Below are 20,820 nucleotides of genomic sequence, written 5' to 3' on the forward strand. Positions count from 1 at the left end.
CTGAAAAAACAATGACCTGTTTCAAAGCCATCCAATAACACCTGTGCTATTGCAAGAATTTGACAATATCGGATGGTAATTGGACACAACACAGTTCAAATCAACATCCTAATGTATCTAGGGGAACAGACTGAATGCATCACAGGTGTTAAAATTTCACTACCAAATTTCATGAGCTGGACAAGTTGTTTAGACTAGAGCGGACTGGAACTTTAATTCTGTGGGGATCAAGTTTAGTCACTTCCCTGATAAGAAACTGTGATAAGCAACAGGTGACACACACACACCTAATCACAACTCAAGGACATTTTTAATGATGTGACAACACACTTTCTCCTTGAATGAGCGATGACACTGTGTAATGATATCTCTTGACACATAGGCATGTAAAAAACATCAAATTTAAGACGTAACTTCCTTTTATTGTAAAAAAAACCCCCCAAAAAACAAACACTTTGAGGATTAAGACCTTTCCCCTGGGATGTAAAGTAATCCATGAGAATATATTTTCAAGATGATATCCATTAGTACAGCTTTACATTTCAGATTCAAGTGTTAGATATCTGTGGTATGGTCCTTGTCCTTATCAACAACCAGAGCAAAATAATGGATTATAGGATATCAAAATATCCATATCTCCCTGTTAATCTACATACTGATGCTTCTATATTCCCGTGACTTTTCAGAGACATTTTTACTATCTGGAAAAACATTTCCAGAATAAAAACTTGATAGCACTGGAGGATAATATAAGAATAACTAAAGTTTCTGTTAACAAATCCTTAATGTGTTTACAGACAGGATTATCTGAATTTCAGAGGTACTTAACATTTTTAAAATGTAATAGAGCTGTATGTATACAGTTCTATTTTGACATGACCTCCATTTGTTGATATGGCTAAAAGCAGCCAAAATATTTTTCTCGCCTTCCTGGCAGCAGACCTCCATATGAGATTAGCACAAACATCAACGTGCAATTAGAAGTGACATTGAATCCAAGGAGCTGAAAACCAGCTCCTCGGAGTGGAACATTCCTCAGCCCACCAGAGAGCGTTGGAGTGAGACCAGTGGGGCGCAGATTACCACCCAGGTCTGCTTCTGATGAAAGGTTCTGCTCCTTGGCGTCTGACAAACAGCATGAGAGCGGTGCAGCGAGCGAAACTGGAAATAGATACGAGCAGGTGTGCCAAATGTGCAAATTCAGTTCAGTGAGGAAACAACGTTAAGCTGCAGGAATCACACATCTCTGGCTCAGTGCCTCCATTACAGACGCTGTGCTGCTCCTTAACGGTGACTGGAGCTTTCATCAACATTTTGACATAATCTCAGTAGCTCTGTCAAATTGCATTTTGCCAACATACAAGCGAACCCATGGCACTACCAAGTCTGGATTACAGACGTCCAAGGTTTCAAGTGTGCTTGTACGTGTGTGTGAGAGAGAAAGCAGGGGGGGGACAAGAGATTAAAAAAAAGCAAAGGCGCTGAGAGAAGCTATAATGAGCCTGCAGCAGCTGTTCTACAGCTGTAATCGAACGAGATGGATTGTTCTGGTAGGGAAAAGCAAATTAATTCTGTTTAACATGCTATTTAATAAATTACTATGGTCTGGTCATAACAGCATAAAATCTAATTATATTTGTCACAAAATCAAAAATTAGAGTTTAATGTCTATCTGGCTCTGATTTTACAGGTTCTTTTCTTTGTATTTTACAACCACTTCCACCACCAGCTACAGAAAGTTAATGAGTGTAACCTTGTTTTCGTAATCATATTTATCAAGCAAGGGCTTAAAGTAAGCCCCAGCTTTAGGATTCACTACTGGAAATCGGAAAATAGAGTTAACATCTTCTGAATTCTGGCAGCGCTAGAGGTATGACAAATGTTTGACCTTCTGTTTTCTATATATTTAAATGTTTAATCATTCAGGAGCAAAGAAATATAGTCAACAACATTCAGTCTTTTGGTTTTGTTACAACTTTATTGCTCACAGGTGGTTTTTGCCTGTGTTTCTGTGGCAAATACTGAAAAGTCAAAGATAATACAACTGCAAGCCCTGGGCTAATGGAGCTGTAAGCCCTGGGTTTGCTTGTGATGAGTAATTGCTAATGCTGGTTCTGTTGGACTCTGCTTATCCAGAAGATATTTGTCTTTAAAGGCTCAAATAATAAATAACAGAAAAATGAAAAAATGCATGATGTATTATAGGAAACTGCTCCAAAATACTCCCAAAAATAACCTTTTACCCTCACTTCCGCTATATGTTATTTCACACTAAAAAACAACAACAGCTTTTGTGCTTCAAGTCAGGAAACAAAAGCAGCTCTTACCCATCATGTTGTAGAGACTCTGTGGTGCAAATTGTCTTGGCATTTTCTGTATTGCTTCTTTAAACACGGAAAGGGCCTCCTGTGAATGAAGCAAATACAAAAAAGAAGGTGGGGGATGTTTGCATTAGAGACCGGAGAGACCCCGCTAGAGAAACTGGCGCTGGGGTAACTAGTCATTCCTCCCCTGCAGCCGGGGCCCTGACACAGTGAATACACAGCGTGGAATTGGGGGTCGCTGAGAGGCTGGTTCATACAGAGCCGAGCAGAAAGGGTCTATCCTCAGTGTCACGGCTGTTAAGACGACTAGAGCGGTGTCACATATTCACTCTAGCATGTATAGAGAGTAGGTACAGTTCCTCACATTTTAAATGATAGAAGGAGCTGTAACTACTTTATTGCTGAGGCAAATGCTCGAGTTAGAGGTCGGAGGAAGTGGGACTCCCCTCCCTCTCCAGCAGGCAACAATTTTTCAAAAGCCTTTATTGAATCTGCAGTACCACTTCTTCATTCCTGATTGAATCAGCAGCATCAGTGCTTGTGTACAATATAAATGTGCAGCATTGGAAAAACAGTTACTTAAGCCAGTACTGTAGGTCTTTAGGGGCATGAAAGAGAGTGAATTTGTTGGAAACAGCCCGAGGATTATCTGCGCAAAACATTGTGTCCCCTATGACAGAGGCAATTTTGGAACATGTCCATATAAAACCGAGCATTTTCTCAGTGTCCCCCAAAGGCTCCTTTGGCAACTGTCTGCATTTTATCTCAATTCACCATGGTTTTATATTTTCCAGCATGTGTAAAGGAGCACTCCTTGGAATTTCATGATAGCATGTGATGTGTGTTTCTTAGACAAAATATGCCAGAAATATGTATAAAGAATATAGAAACCACCAGTCAAAAATAGATGTGTGCATATAAATTATAGTACATACAATCATGATATTTTATACTTCATATTTTGAGCGGCCAAAATATACATTATAAAGATATAAACAACAACATTTTGTAGGAATGTCATCTTCACCTTGTGCATGGTGATTTTTGTAATTTAATATTGTGTTGAGCTATCACTGAATTCCCGACTTTATCACTAAAAATACACACACAAGTTATTCCAGCTATTCAATGAGGCAATAACTAGCACAGCTTAGTCTGAGATGCACATTTTTGCTGGTAAAATGATGTTTAAATTAACACAGTGGGATACTTTGGATGCTTGCTGTGAATTAAAAGCTGCATTGCTAAGATGCTAAAATATTTTGAAACATTCATGCATCTCTTAGGTGAAATTTATTTTTCTGCAGTTGGGGGCATTACCTCCTGGTGTCCCTGCTCATGGAGCTGCTTGCCCAGGTTGTACAGGCAGCTGGTGACGGAGCTCTTGTGGGCGTGGGGGTCCTTCAGGTTCTCATCTGGGATGTCAGCGCAGGTTAGGAAGGTTCGCTTGGACTCATCTAGGCGACCCTGATTCATCAGGATGATGCCTGTGTTCAAGTAGGCCGCTGTAGGGAAAACAAAACAAACAAAACAAGACACAGAGCATGACGTTAGTTCAGGCGGAGCACTGACATTGCACTTCCATTAGCTGACTGGGATTAGCTGTTTCATTCAGTCTTGATGATGACTGGCTCGTTCACCAGCTGTGCGGCTATCAGCTGACTAGTAATATCCAATCATATATATGTCATGTCTGCAATAATGCAGCTATTATAACCTGACTCTTCTCACCATGTCACTGCTGATACTTTATCAACACAGCTTCCTCCCAACCTCCTCCTTAGTGCTATTTTTCAGTTTTGTTGATTTAACTAATATTTAATGTTCATGTATGTGTTTATTAAGCAGGGGGGTTGCTCTCTTCGTAGAATCCTCGATGCTGCTTAGATTCTTTTGAGAGCTCCCTAAGAGAGCAGAGCTTTTTTCCATAGAGTGTAACCCTTTGCTATAAATGGTCAAAAGCGTCAGTGACTGAACCGAAGTCATGTAGAGCAATAGTGCTGACAAGTTGAGTAATGGCCATTTTGCTATGAAATACACCTTAGGGGTGGAACAATGAACCACTGTGGATCTTATTCATGCTCTACGTTTGACCTTTGCATGCATCCCACGGGATACTTTGGATGCTTGTTAAACTTTTTCTTGAGTGGTCAAAGACAACATCTAATAGTCAATATGCAGCTGGAGAGTAATTAGTCTCTGTGGACCCGCCTCTCTAAACAACTCCCTATCAAGTCTGGCTGCTGGAATAAATTAACTTGATACAGCAGATCAATCTGGAAGGCTCCATTATAGGGTGTTGCCGTATAATCGAGTCACGAGAGGGTGGTTCAGAATCAAACCACCTTTTTTTTACATTTCTTCCTCTCCTGTCCTTGGAATTTGTTATCTCAAAACCTTATATTATTTTATTCCACATCCTTACACATCACAGTCTTATCTATCCCACATGGTATTGCACTCAATGCTCAATATCTAGACTAGTTTTCCACTGCATGTATCTGCACCGAAAGGAAAACAGATAAAGAAAACCACAGATGGACAAAAGCAAGTCTTTTTCACCAGCCTCCCAAACTGATTTTTTTATGCATTGTATGCATAAAATGTGACAGAAATCAATAGTGCTTTATCACATACAGGATAGCTCTGCATATATAATACAACAGGCTACAGTTTGCGCGATGTAGCTCTCATTAGGCAGTGAGTAATGGTGTAACCTTGAAAAACACTGTCACATTCTCATTCTGCCTTCAATGTGTCTGCTGCTTAGGGTAATTAATTAACCTTGTTATCGGCTATAACAGATTGGATAATTGCACGCTGAATGGAAATTTTCTAGTCTAACTGGGATCTTGATTGGGTCTATAATTAATCCTGGGAAGAAAGGAAGAGATGTTTAAGATTTTCTGTTTATCTGTCATTGACTGATGCCTAGAACAATGGGGAGCTAATTTATTGCATGATCAGGTAAGATTGTGAGTGATTTGTACTAATTAGGGAATGAACGTGCTGCAGATGACACTGTATGGAAAATGTAATTGCAGGAAAAGCAGCCAAATTGTGGTGAATGGAAAGGAGAGGAAGAGAGATGAGCAAAGGGGGAGAGACACACCAGACACTGAGAGAAAGAAGTAGATATAGAGAACGTGGGAGGCTTTAGGAAAAAAAATGAGTGTCATGGCCTGAATTCATAATAAATGACATCATGCAGTTGCTTGATCTGTTGACATGACTTGACTCTGAAAGCCAGTCAGATGGCTGTGTTGAATGTTTAATTCAGCTGTACACCCACTGCCCTTTGCCACCTATTCCTCTCTTTCCACATAACCACAGTCTGTGCTCACTGTTGCCTGGACACAGCACAACCACAACCACAAGAGCTGGAGATTGTCAATAAAAAGAAGAGCTGTACTTACAAGCCAGAGTTGGCCGACTCCCAATGGCCAGCTTATAGTAGTGGAGCGCCTCTGAGAACTTGTTGCTCTCTTGTAGCAGCAAACCGCTAGTGCAGACAAAAGGAATGACAGTTCAGCAGGTTAGAGCTTAAAAACTAAAAAGCTGGGGTGTTTTAAGGTTAAACACATCTGTTAGGATTTGACAAGAATACAAGCAGGATAACAAAGAGGAGGAGAGGGGGAGATATTTAGATCTTAGCAAACCACGGACATTTGAGCACACTGTGATTATTGGCTGTGGACGCTTTGTGTTCCCTCAGGCTAATACAGCATCATTAATATTGCTGTCAGACAGAAAGCACTCCGGGGAATACAAGACAAGGCGGCACTTCCTCTGAGAGAACAGCTCTGATCAATGGACACAAGCGTGTACAAAGAGAGCTCCTCCATTTGTTCATGCACACTCAATTGAGAGAGCTATTTGTGAAGACACAATTTGCTGAAAATCACGTATACAAGCACTACGGACATTTTAAAGCCTTATGGACAACAGTTTGATTTAAAACAAAATCACAAGTGAATTTAGTATTATTGATGAAACAAACAACAACAAAATAATCACTAACACACAAAATGATAAAACACAAACTCACAGGTTATACAGCATGTCAGCCATGTTGCTGCGGTAATAGAGGGCATTTCTGTACGCCTGTTCAGCCTCCTCCATCTTCCCCTGGCTCTTTAGGACATTTCCAAGGTTGCCCCATGCTGATAGGTTCCAAGAGAAAAGGTTAATCAAAGCAAAACGATTAACAAAAACAACTTTTTATGAATCTTAAAAGGCTCTTAAATTAAAGCAGCAGGAGAGAAATGTCTGTGGCAAGTCATAAATTTCTGTTGTTATTCACAGACACTCGCTGCTATGGGTTCAGTGTTTTTAACCTCTGAGGAGGATGTTGTTCTGCTGCTGCAGCTGGTATACCAAGGCATTATGAGTAAATAGAGATGACACACCAGGGGAGCTTTGTGTCAAAATCACCACTCATTCCTATGAGAGTGTGTATGAAAAGGAGACCACCACGGTGCTTTTGCATAGCTAATAGCATTAGTGTTGAATGGCATAGTGCAGTAACTGACAGATGAAATAAGGTTGCTAAGAGCTTTTGTATATTTCGTGCATAGACTCTCGAGTCTGAAAATAAACTTGGAGGGTTTGCTGGAACAAGACGAATTGCACCGGATGTAGAATAACAGTGGTAAAGGGTAGAAGAGTGCACTTTGATGCCTAATATTTAGTTGCAAACATAATATACTGATTGATAAGTTATTTCATAGACTGCACAAACCTGCCAATAGATATGATTCAACACAATGAATTTCTCAACAAATGTGCCAGTAAATGCACACAGACAGGCCTAATGTGATAATTGTGCATTTATGGTGTTATGTTTTAATGCACAAGAGAAAATGATTATAAATAACCTGAGATTTTGTTCCTTCTCTCTACTTGTCATGTAGAATGGGAAGATAAAATCCTGCTGCTTTTGTTGACGTGTTTAGAGAGCTAAAATATGCACTGCGCCTTTAAGCAATGTATTTATTTAAATGTTGAAAATCCTTCCATCTGCGTGATCCCAGAGGAATATTCAGTATAAATAAAGACAAACAGCAGGAAAAAAACACGAGTAAAGCCTCCTTCACTCAACTGTGCTCCCAGTTATGCATGCATGTTTAGAAGACTTTATGAAGTCTCTTTTACTGTAAAGCGTTTGTGTATTGTGAAATTTCACAGTTCAAACAATTCAATGAGCGTGTCTGTATTTGAGGTTGGGTTCCGTTCAAATCTCATATTAGCTTTAATGAATGTGAGTCGGGGACATTGCTGCTGCTCTGTTCGGCTGATGGCCTGCCAAAACAAACAGCTGTCATGCCTCAGCTCCTCTGCAGAATCTGAAAGGGAAATTAGCTAACACAACGTGTCCTGCTGTTGCCTTGAAAGTCCCTGCCCTTCGTCTCTCCTCAGCAGAGCTGAGAACAACGCTTTGGATAGGAATTCTGTGTCTGATGACCTTGAATTTAAAGGCTGTTGAATATTTCATCTCCTGTTGAAGGTGCCAATCAGAGACGGGTGCCATGGCAGTGATGGTGCCCTTCCAAGTGAGAAAGGGCATCTCGTGTCATTAGACAGAGTGAATGTTGGGTGTAAGAAGAAGAGGGATAAAGACATAAAACTTAGTTGTATTCATTGTAGAGAGCTCTGAAGAATTAAGTTTGCCTTGAGCAGCACCATCTATACCAGTCTCATTGTTTTTTCTAGGGCACAAAGTTTAACTTGTATACTCTAAATTGTATATTCTTTGGTAAGGCTGAGTGATGAAGAGAAGACATATTGAAGCAGATTTACTTTGAATTATTCAGGGCTTCAGTAGACTGAGAGAGGCAGCGCACATTATCAAATTCAAAAAAATTCCTCAAACCTCACTCGCACTATTCAGACATCCAAATATGATGGGTAGAGAGGTTTTGATGTGAGAAAACATGTTTTCTCCATGTGCATAAAAGTGCGAATGTGCGCATGTTAGAGCAGTTGCACCTGTGTGCATGCTAATGGGAATAAAAGCATGCATCTGAGTTGAGTCTTACCTTTAGCAGGATTGACATAAATCCCTGACTTGTAGAGCATCTCCTCATTTTCCCAGTCCCGGTTCCTCAAAACAGTTTTGACACCAAAAAGAAGAACCAGGGCTGCGCTGCAGTACACCAGCATCGTCCTGGAGGACCTACGTCGCAGTCGGACGTACAGGGACCTCATCCCCACTGCCACCAGCAGGCAAAAGCCCATGCTGGGGATGTACAGTACTCTTTCTGCTATCACAAACCCCACATAGAAAAACAGGTTTGTGGCAGGGAGGAAAGGGATAGCTAACAGGCCTAGAGAGAACACCACAACATTTTCAGAGGTGGGCAGGGGAGTCCTGCTCTCATAGTGCTTTTTGGTACCATTTTGTGCACTGTTAATGTGAGTGTTTGTGTGGGAGTTGTTCATTTGTTCATGTTCGTGATATTGATAACTGTGTCCATTACTGTTCCCATTCCTGCCATTGGTATAATGATACGCTTTACCATTGGTTTCCTTGCCCTTGGCTGTCTGGTGTGTCCACAGGCTGAACCAAGCCAGCAACAGCAATCCAAGGTAGAAGGCTGCTGTATGAAAGTTTCTCCAATCAGCAAGGCTTCTGATCAAAGGCAGGGCATCCATTGACCAGTCAAAACTGAGTGTGTGCGGGCAGAGGAAAAGCCAAAAGTTGATGGCAGGCAGGTAGAAAAAGGTTAAAGTCCTGGTGAGCAGTGAGTGGGAGTCGGCTGCTGGGTTGTCAGAGTTGGAGAAGTTGGGGGGTTTGTTGCCCATCCAGTAGAAGCGGCAGGCCAACAGGACGGCTCCCCAGGCTGCCAGCAAAAACACATTCAGCAGCAGGTGGACGTTATTTCTCTGAAAGACAAAGAAAACACAGAGACAGGGCTCAAACCCTCAATCCACTGGAAAGGAAAGGAATGACTGAAGGAGGAAATATACTGCACATCTGAGAGCAAACTAGTTTTCTGGGTGATTGTAATATTTATGACTCTTGGTCCTTACATTTACTTTGACCCAGACTTTGGATTTGAAATTGATGAAAGGAATGTCTGATCTTAAATCACTTCATCTCAAACATCTCAAGAATTAAGTGGCCACTATACGGCCATAATAGCACATCTGTGTAATGTGCCATCTGGAAAAGAAAGAGCGTTCAATGACAATTTATTAAATAAAGTATTGACTAGCTTTGATATGTATTTCATTAAAAAGTTTTGTTTTGGCTGCTGTGATCTTTTTGAAAACCCATGAAGCAAGAACAAATCAGTTCAGTGCCATCCTTTTCTTTTTATTATTCAGACTTTAGAGGACAACAGAGAGGAAAAAATAGCACACAAACGTCTTTTATTAAAGCCAGAAACATTCACATAAACTCAATTTATTGATTGTTTATGCAAAAGATTGACCTGACATCATAACTTTCTATTCATGCACAAGTTTTTTTTTTCCTCTGAGCTCCATCGCCTCCACAGACATATCAAAACAAACACAACTATATGAACTCCGTGCATCATATTACAGATTTGATATTAAACACTTTCCCAAATGCTGTCTGGAAATACTTCTGAAATATTTATAGTGTGTCTGGTTGTTTAATACTTGGCAGGGCATTGAAAAACGACTGGACATATTTCCTCACAAGTGTATTCCACTATTAGGACCAAATGACCTTTTTTACTGTTCATGTTGGGAATTCTAAAAAAAAAAAAAACATAATAATAATAATATCAGCAGCCACCTGTGTCCTGCAGTATTGACTCACTTTCTCAGAAAGAGAGCTACTTGAACCATGCCTGAAAAATAGATTAGACAAAACATAGATTATCAATAAATGAACTATACAGCTGAGGTTCGTTCCATTAGTCTCAGCTGTCTGAATCAAAATCTCCAAGGATTCATGCCATGTGTTTCCCTTTATTCATCTGATAGTCCTACATGTTTTCTCAGATGTAATCTTTTTCATTATTCAAACTTAAACCCAAGCCAACAGAGACTAACCTCACATTACCTTTATTTGATTTGATTTAACCTGGAGTTTCATTGAGATTAAAAATCTCTTTTACAAGAGCGTCCTGGCCAAGACAGGCAGCAGCACAATTAACAGGGTTGCAGACATAAAAAAATATAACAATTTACAATGAAAATAAAGAATAAATTACAGAAAATATTCAAAAAATATTCATCAGTATTCATTGCAAGTCATCAACATCTGGGATCAAACAGGGGCAATATGAGTCAGTCAAAACATCCACAGCCAGATATGTCTGCCTCCAAGTCATTTAGAATTACTTTAAATGCATCCAGTGAGACCAGCTCCTTAAGATTCAGGTAATTTTTCCAACTGATTCCAAGCAGAGGGAGCCTCATACTTTTTCCCAGTTCAGTACGGGCTTTAAGGACAGATAGTAGGAAAAAGTTCTGAGAGAGAAGACAATAACTTCCCATACTTTTCTTTTATGCTGGTGGATGTGTGACCTCTCTCCATCTCCACATGCCGAAGGGCACAAACATGTCTCATTTGTGATCATAAACTTCAAACCACCACTGCTTTGGGGATGTACTATTGATTTCCTCGCCTGTCCATTGTCATTTACAGATTGCATCTGTGAAGAGAGGCTTCGGTAACCTCTGGGGATGTCTGACGGCAGAGGAAATGCTCTCCTGTCTGCTGATGATCACTGCTAATGAAAAGAACTGCAGCCACAGGAAATGAGACTGGAAACATAGGAGACAACACCATGACACCACCGTGAAAATGATCTGTAAACAACTAATTATGATACGTGCTGTGGGGCAATATGGGGTGTGGACACCATTGCAGGAGGATATAAGCAATCCAATACAACAACTCTGCAACAAATTCTTCCCATGCAAAGCTTCTATGCTCAGTGTTTGTCAAAAATGTGTTGGTTTGTATAAAACTCTAGCAATACTCCTCATAATATTACAGTATGACTGGAATGACATCTTAAAACTGTAGGTCATAGAGAAAGAGAATGAAAGAATATTATTCAAGAAATAAAGGAAGACTTCCTCTCCTTAATGGTTCATTTCACAATGTTTTTGCAGAAAAGAAATCCATTCACTCCAGTCTCAAGATTGATACTCTGAGGTGCTCAGATGAGCAGCTAGCACACTTGTCTTGCTAAGGCATAACATTCTGGAGCTGAATATTGGTATGCAATATTCGTGTCAGTTTTTGAAATGTCACAAGCATGAAAAAAACCCCAACTTGTATAAGGTCAGCTCTGTCAAAACCTTCAGGGGAGACCTGACAACAACCCGTAGTGATTCAGTATTTTGTGAAGATATGCCACTGCTGAAGAAGTCGCTCAGTCGCTTAGCAACAAAAGGTCATCTTTTCAATCCACATCACCATTTCTCATTAATACTGCCAAAAGCATTACGGTCAGGTCCTCTTAGACATCTAGGGGAAAATGTGGACTGAAAATACTAGAATTATGAAAAATTGTTATTAGATGTTGTTAAATAAGGCTATATTAAGAGCGTAGAGTCAAAGTGATCTATGCAGAGACCTAATGGATGAACCAATTCGTGATAATGAATCTAGTTTAGCTGGAAACCCACTATGACAACAGAGGCTCCAGCATAAAAACAAAAAACCCAGCTAGGCAACTGAATACAAAACAATGGACTCTACGTCAAACAATCACCATTATCTCAATGGTATTAAAAGTAAAAAAGTACTAACATCTGTTGGTGTACACAGAAACAAGTTTCAGAAACAGGAACCAAAGTGGGTATTTTTCATGTGGAAATTTAATGTGAAACTGTGCCAGTTCAAGTAAAAGACTAGAACAGAAAGCAAAAAGATCATGAAGCAAAACTATGTTTAAATGTTCTAGTAAAAAAAAAGAAATAAATAAGCCACATTTCCTGTTGAACAAATGTTAGTACCATGACTATGTATCATTTTAATTAGCCCTCAGTGACACTCAGGAATGCTGATTGTGGGATAACCCACTGAGGCTTGCTTAAAAGTAAATAAACACATGCGTAAGGACTAGATGAATTAAACTCTTCTATACAGCTTAATGTTTTCAATCATCTGATAAACAAAAATCTGACAGTGTCAATTTGACAACTTTGACAATACAAAGTTCTTAAAGTGCTTCAATTGTTTGGGCATGTGTGCATCAATTAAAAATTTGATAAAGGAGGCACTTACACCAAAAGAAACATTACATTAATAAGACATGAAGTGGACTGAAGTGGTCTGTGAGGCCCAGCAGCTGTACTTTGTGCAGACTTTGCCAGAGAGGCTTGTTGAGCTGTGTTAATACGTCTCAATCACTGCTTCAGGGAGATCCAGCTTGGATTTACAAGGCTCCTCGACAGGCTTTCATGTCGCCTCTCAGGCCCAAGCATGGACTTATGAGACACCACCTCAAAGTTAACTTACAGTAGAGCACTTTGCACGAGAGAGTGGAAGAAAAGCCTCTATTTTTGGAGAGGCCCAGTTGCCCAAAATTGGGTGTTATATGGAAGGTGCACAGTGCCTGGTTCCCAACCAAAGACAGATCTCCTAATTTCTTTGTTGTTGATGGCTGATTTTTGCAGCATATTTGATTCTGCAGAGTGGCTTTGCTCCTGCTGTGATGAGACCACCATCCGTAGGGCAGCGGGACAACAGGTGAGGTTCGCAAACTGCTGATGATCCTGCTGCCTTCAGAGCTGGTGACGCAGCCAAACTGAGAACAGCCAGTCAACCTGTCCTGTGGCATCAGAAAAGCCAAATGTCTGTACACCAAAAAGATAACCCATCATTTCAAAGACAGCAGAGACACACGGAGCCTGTGGCAGCTGATCCAGACCATCACAGACTATAACCCTCCACCACAGGCCTGTAACGACAACATCTCTCTGCTGAACTCAGTGACCAGGTTCTGTGCCTTTCCTCAGCCAGTGTGAAGAAACCACTCTCCATGATTACTGCCAACAAGGCTGCTGGTACAGACAACATACCTAGTCGTGTGTTGAAAGACTGTGCAGAAGAGCTCAAGAATATCCTCACAGATGTCTTCAACACCCCCTTGAGTCAGGCTGTTGTCCCCACAACCAACTGGCCATTTAGTGCAAAGATAACAATATTTCCCTATATGTAGGGAAGACTAAGGAGATTGTTATTGATTTCTGGAGATCCCACACTCAACACCCCCTGCTGACCATCAACAGTACTGCTGTGAAGCAGGTGAGCAGCACCAAATTCCTGGGTGTGTTCATCGCAGAGGACCTCTCCTTGACTAATAATACTGCATCACTGGCCAAAAAAGGCCAGCAGTATCTCTATTTCCTCTGGAAGCTAAAGAGAGCAGGAGCCCCAGCACCCTTTATGTGCTCCTTCTACCAAGGCATCATTGAGAGCATTCTGACCAGCTGCGTCACTGTGTGGTTTGGGAGCCACACTGCCTCCAACCGTAAGACCCTGCAGTGCATAGTAAACGCGACTGGGGAGATCACTGGTGCCTCATTCCCCTGCCTCCTGGACACTTACAACACCCGCCTGGCCTGCAAAGCAACCAGCATTGCGTGACCCCACCCATTCCTCACACAGTCTCCTCAGTCTCCTGCCATCTGGGAGAAGATACCGGAGCCTCCGAGCCTGCTCCACCAGACTGGGGAACAGCTTTATCCATCAGGCTGTCAGGATGCTGAACTGTCTCCCCTCTGCCTCCAAGAAGTCTGGACTGTAACTCACCCATTCCACCCCCTACATGTCCAACATCACCAGCCATAAGAACTTTTTATACAAATATATACACACAGACATACACGCCAACACTCAGCACCAGTCACTTTGTACAGAACACTACTCTGAAACTGCAAATTACTCATCCTGTGGATGACGTATTACTTGGACACTACTACTTCTTATCATTACAGTTTTTGTTCTTGACCTGTGCCTTGTTATCGTCCCCCCTCAGCCCCCAACTTAATTTATAAATATGGAAATTCTTAGTACTCTTTTAGTATTATTTATTTTTAAACCCTTTGTTGTTTTGTTTAGGACCTGTATATGCCTACACCGGTGTCTGAGAGAAATGGCATTTTGATCCTCTATATGTCCTGTACATATGGCAGAATTGACAAAAAAGTTGACTTTGAGTCTTTGAAATAATTGAATTAATTTTAAATTAATTTTCACAAAAAAAACAACAACAAAAAAGAAAACAAGCTGGAATGTGTTTGTGTGTGTGTGTACACCTCTGAAGGCCTGAAAGTGCAGTAGTTCTTTCTGCCTCTTTGTTTCTGACGAGAACCTGGCACTGCTCCCACACATACTCATACCTGGCGCTGTGACAAACAGATATGTCATCCTGACTCTTCCCAGACACAGCACACACTCAGACACCAGCACCTTAACCACATCCATATGTCGACAGTGCGGACTGAAGCGGTGTTTCATTTACATGCTTGTGCTGTACTTGCACTTTGAGATTTCCTTTTTTTCTGTGCAGGATAAAGTCTTTGGGCAGTACTGAGAACATAAAACAATCCTTTGATTGCACCTCAGCACACATTTGTAACCCCACTGCTCCTCCTCTTGGCCTACTTCGCCAACTGCTCTGACTTTCTAAGGAAAACATGTGAAGACAAACAAGTATATCGGCAGTGAGCAAATAGTAAGGCTCTAGAGATGTTCTGAAGGGTACACTTATGGGGGACAACATAAACCTTATGTGTATTATCTCTTGTATAAACAAATGTGTACATCCTTCCTAATATGCCTGTGGTTAAAATGTCTACCATTCAAAAGCATAAGTTCAATTACCAGCCAGGCAACGGCTCCCCTGGTGCCACGGCATTATTATTCAGGAAAACCAAGGCATTCCAGTTTTGTGTCTTTTGTCTATAATCCAGTTTAGTTCAAAATAAGTGGTTTAGCACAACCCCGTAGGAGGCATGAGGGCAGTGTTTTTTTCTTCCCTTTTGTGTTTCAGGCGCAATCAGTTCAGAATTGAAACAGTTTAGCTTTTATAAGGCAGGCGTGTGAATAAAATATCCTTGGAGATGAAATGCAAAACAGGCCAATTACGGAATCCCTGTTTGTGTCTGCCTTTTTTTCACTCAACACTTTGATTAGCTTGAATTGACTGAGAAGAAAACTCAATCTAAAGTTTTTTCTTCTTCTTCTTCTTCTTCTTTTTTTTTCTTTTTACATCCTTAAGGGTGTTGTGAAAGAAGTGTTGTGGCAAAATAAATTGGAAAGAGCTCACAGAGAAATTTAATTAATTAGTTTGGTGAAAGTGCTCTATTCTCTGGGCACACACAGGCTTTTTTTTGCATAATTGGCTGATGCACACCATACCATTTTTCAAGAGCATTTTAAGAACAATCCATCACATGACACATCTAACTAGCCCATCAGACTGCAACACCGCGACTGGCTCACACTCCAGCAAGCACCTCAGAGAAAATCAAATGAAAGAAGAAGTGGCATGTCTGACCTATCCCCTCCTCTTCATCATTACTGAGATCAATTGTCTGCAGAGGGCCTTTCATCAAGATCCTGCTTCACATTGATAGACTTGTAATGGAAGCGAAAATGAGCTCAGGTACCAATTAAAGAGTAAAACCACCTTCAAAGCCTTCAGACACACACACACACACACACACACACACACATAAAGCTAAAATTTGGTAAGAACATAGAAGCCTTTAAAAAGTCTGAATACATCTTTCTAAAGGTTTGATGGATGGATATACTCTCTGCTTGTGTCCTTGCTCCTTGACTGCTGGATCAACTGATCAAGCTTGTGGTTGATGAACCTCAAATTCTCCATCTATCTTTTTCTTCCTCTTATCAGCTCCAGCTGTTGTAATCGCCTCTTCTCAGATGGTAAAAGAACCTTTGGGTGTAAAAACCTGATTGTTAGCAGGCAAGACAAGATAAGAGTCCAAACATTTCACTTCCTAACAACGTGTTCTGGATGACCAACAGCTGGCTCATGTTTTCAAAATGTGATTGAGCTGATGTCTGACAATTTGCTCTCACACAAAGAGTGTGTAAGCTGTTGCACTTTGTAATGGCCAATTTCACAGTCATTTATGCAAAAACTGAAATAGATTTGGGAAAATTGTCTGGCTACATTTTAATACTGGTGGTCATCTACATCACTAATAAAACAATAACATTTTCTTGCTTGTAGAAAAAAGGAAAATACAAGTGTTCAACAAAGACATGCTGTAAATTATTCAATACTTTTCAGTGAGACTGCATCTTATTCCCAATTCCTTGAAACAGAAATACAGTTTTCTTGTTGAAAGTTAGTTTGTCTGTACAGTAAATTTGTTGCCAGAGCAAATAGCCAGTTAGCTTAGCTTAGCTCACAAAAAGAGCAACAAGTAGTTTTTACACTTCAATTTTTGTACTTATTGAACAACTGACATATGACATGTTAATTAGTGAATTTTTGAGGTGCTGGTAGGTAAATAGGTAATGCTTTATTTTCATGTCCCCTAATTTTATACTAACTTCCTGGAAAATTTTTGTGTAATTTGCTGGTATTTAATGGGTAATTTTTAGGATATTTGGTACAAATTATATGAAAAAACTGAAAAAGTAAGTTGGTTTAGTTGGTAAGAACCCACTCATTATATGCTATTTGGGTTCAAACGTAGATGTTCTTTTTCTAAATCTCTAGTCTTTTGACAATTCTTAAACTGACAGAAAACGCTTAATTTTCAGTGTGTAGTTTTGCATGCTAAACCTATTATTAGCATATTAATTTTTTTCAGTAATTTCCTAAAAGTAGCTGCTATGTAATTGTTAATTCTTAGGACATTTCTTTGTGTGTATGTAATTTGGTATTACGGGAAATGTGCTTGTTATAAAATTTTAAGAAACAACCGAATGTGCTAATATGCAGTTTGACACATAAAAGTTTACACTGAAAACTGAATATTTTTATGTCAGTTGAGGAAAAACTACCAACTAAACTACCTTTTCTGTTTTTTTTATTACAATTTACACTGAATTGCACCACCTTCTCTGTAAAATGTGCAAATTACTCAGAAAATTTCCAGGAAATTAGTATAAAATGAAAGGACCTGTAAAATAAAGCGTTACCAGTATATATTTTCACCATTGGACAGAGAGCCAAGCTGGCTGTTTCCACCTGTTTCTAGTCTTTGTGCTAAGCTAAGCTAAGCTAACTGGCTGCTGGCTGTGGCTTCATACTGTATAAGAGTTAGTGAACACCTAAGAAGACCCAAAGTCTCATAACAATTTTTCAAAGTCTCTAGCAAATCATACTGTGAATCATCTCAAGATACATACAATAAATTCTCATTCCTCAATTTCTCATGTAGTTAAGATTAGCTACATGGATGCTGTCGTCACTTTAGGATAGATAACCCTCTGTAAATGACTGTGTAGCCTCAGTACATGGTTTACCATGTACTTTAAATCAAGTGGACCACTGCTGAATCGCGGGCCACATGGTGCGAGGGGTCATGGAGTCAAACCCCACAGTGGACCTGCTGCGCACTACTGATGATCAAAGCTTTTAACCCATGTGAACCCATCAGAAAACCCACCGAGTCAGCTGGTCTGGCTGGCGGATAGACAGAGCACAAAGATGGAGGGAGAGGATCTGCCTCAGAGACAGCAGAGGCCTGGAAATAGGCCAGTGATGAGCAGGGAATCAATTTGAGGTAAAAACAGACATTTATTGACTGTGAAACATTTAGATAAGAGAACTGAAAATATACAGTTTCAGTGGTGAGGTTAAGAGAGGTTGGAGAAAGTGGGAAAGAGACCGACATATTAGAGAGAAGGGCTACGGACAACATACATTACTGTAACTTTGCATTATGTGGTGCCTATCTGAATGAAAGGTACTGACAAGTTAAATTTCTCTGCTGAATGTGAAAAGAACAACATTTTCTTGTTTAAGTTTTACTGGCTATCTCCTAAGACCTACTGTGAAAAAAAGAAGGAAGAAGGAATTTAAATGTACGTGGTCAAAGCAAATAAATCTGAGCAAGAAAATTTCCGACCAAGACGTTGTAAAACATGCCAGCTCATGCTCTCTTGGTCAGCTTTTATTAACCATAACCATTGAACCAACACAGGATCCATTTCTCTTGAAACTTTCACTCAACATTCCAGCTCGTCTCACTCTGTCTCACTTTAACTCAACCTCTTTAAACACACTTCTATTAGATGGCCCAATCATCCTTCAAAATGTCTTATTTTCATGCTGAAGCCAGATAACCCTGATTTAGGGGTCAGAAAAGGTCTTCTCTTTCCCAGTGCCATAATCAGAGAACATTTATTTTGTCATCAGTGGCAATCAGACATGGAAATCTATAGATCTATAGGGGAATACACATCTCATTCTGTCCAACCAGAGGGTGCCTCTAGAGGCGATGAAATCCAAACTTTTGTTTGGGAGTAAATAGAGAACTGTGATATAGGTAGGGAGGAGGAAGATGAAGGAGGGCCTGAGGGAGGGAACATAAACAGCTAATCAATGGAAAACCCTTACATTTGCCAAGTTCTCAGTGGTTACTGAGACTTGAGTTGATAAAATGTATGGCAAAGTATCAAAACGTTTCAATACATTTTCAAAAAGTAATGACAGTTTGTCCTCTTGAAGTTCAACCCATTTGACCCATTGATTCAAAGTAAGAAAAATCCCTGCGCCATTTTGTCTTTCTGTTGTTTTTCAAAAATATATTTGCCGGGTCACACAGCCACACAGTCACATATCACAATTCATTAAAGTAAGTGAAAAGTACAGAAAATTAAGCAACTCCGAATTCATTTTCATTAGTACTCAATACAAACTGCAGTCATATTCTGAACAGGCAAAAAGGTCAGGCAGACCAAACAATAAGAACATAATGACAATGGAAAACCAAAGTCTACTCAAACCCTTAACATTTCAGAGGAGATATTTATTGAGTGAAACCACAGTAATGGTTTAAAAAATAAACTGACTTCCTGATTTCTGCTCTTTCGTTTCCAATATTTATTTGTACTATGAGGGCCAACTAGACTGTGTGACCACTACTGCAAATTTGCTGTGACAAGATGCTGATTCAAGCTCTACAGAGGGGGATGAAATTTGGGTTGGAGGTAAGTGCTTTATGCTCCATGCTGCTCATGGTCTCTTAAGGACTTCGATGATTAGTAAAAAAAAGGAATTTACAGTACCAGAAGTGTGGATTTAGTGTTCCAGGGAGGAAACGTGTTGCCAGTTGCATGTTGCCAGTTAGATGCCAGAAACTAGATTTGTCTAGTCCATGCATGGATTCCCAGTCATTACTGCGCATTTGGGAGATCAGACCCATTGTATTGCAGGGTTTAGAGAGGTGGTAAGCTCCTGCAGAACATGCATGAAGGAGAGGGACAAAGCCAAGGCTGGGGTCAAAAGCTGAGCAGATAGACTGTGAGAGGATTGTCAGATGCTGGATATGCAAAATTGCTCCAATGCATTTTTCCTCCCTGAACCACTTTTTGAAAATTGCTATCTTGTGTGTCACGTTATGGTTGACCACCACATCTCAGTGACAGCATGCCATTTGTTGCTGTTTATACTGGCTAGTAATGCGCACGAGAGGAGCTCAGCAAACGTAAAAAGATGATTTGTGGTGTGGGACGATGATGAACAGCAGAAACAGGCATCAACCATAAAGCAGTTGAGTCCAAAATTCACTCTCAGCAGAATCAAATCAAATGATAATGTTTTACTTATAACCAACAGAAGAGAGGACGGGTGACTGAGTTTATACAGTATGTGTGTTGTGCAGGAAAGGAAAGGTGAGAAGGAAGATGAATGGAGTGCAACATTTCTTTGTGAGAAAATGATCAAGGAATAATGTTTACTATGTTCACCACATTAGTTTAGTGTGTTAAGATGCTAACATTTGCTAATTAGCAGTGAACAGCTGATAGTACAGCTAAGTGCAGCATGACTGGAATTTCATTAGCTTTGGTATTTGGTCATAAACCAAAGCATTGCACAAATTAAACATTTTGACAAAGTGTTGAAATGTATTCCTAGAATCTGTTCCCAGAGTCAAAACTAAACATGGAGAAGCAGCTTTCAGTTTGTATGCTCCACATATCTATAACAAACTCCCAGAAAACTGCAGGTCTGCTGCAACTCTCAGTTCTTTTAAATTACAGCTGAAGACTTTTCTGTTTGCTACTGCCTTTTATTTAATCAATGCTAACAATTGAGGGTTAATATCTCACACTGCACTGTAACTTTTATTCTCCTGTTTTATCTTATTCTATTTGAGCTTCTTTTTTATTTCCAATGTAACACTTTTTAATTGTATTTAAATGTCTTTTTACATTGCCTTGTGTTGCTTATATATTCCGTCTTGATGCCTCTGATGCTCTATGTAAAGCACTTTGAATTGCCTTGTTGTTGAAATGTGCTATATAAACTTGCCTTGTTGAACAGCAAGAATTATCACATGTGAAACG

General features: G+C 40.0%; 1 protein-coding gene across 1 annotated transcript in view; it reads right to left on the reverse strand.

Moving 5' to 3' along the window:
- tmtc2b (transmembrane O-mannosyltransferase targeting cadherins 2b) overlaps positions 1-20,820 on the reverse strand; it is a 97,031-nt gene that overhangs the window by 23,122 nt on the left and 53,089 nt on the right. The window contains exons 3-7 of the mRNA XM_067589125.1: positions 8,363-9,209; positions 6,373-6,487; positions 5,741-5,826; positions 3,645-3,829; positions 2,328-2,406 (exon numbers count right to left, since the gene is read on the reverse strand). Coding sequence (XP_067445226.1) covers positions 2,328-2,406; positions 3,645-3,829; positions 5,741-5,826; positions 6,373-6,487; positions 8,363-9,209 — 1,312 coding nt within the window. The remainder of the gene's footprint in view (positions 1-2,327; positions 2,407-3,644; positions 3,830-5,740; positions 5,827-6,372; positions 6,488-8,362; positions 9,210-20,820) is intronic.

The sequence above is a fragment of the Thunnus thynnus genome, chromosome 5, assembly GCF_963924715.1.
Source record: "Thunnus thynnus chromosome 5, fThuThy2.1, whole genome shotgun sequence".
NCBI lineage: Eukaryota > Metazoa > Chordata > Actinopteri > Scombriformes > Scombridae > Thunnus > Thunnus thynnus.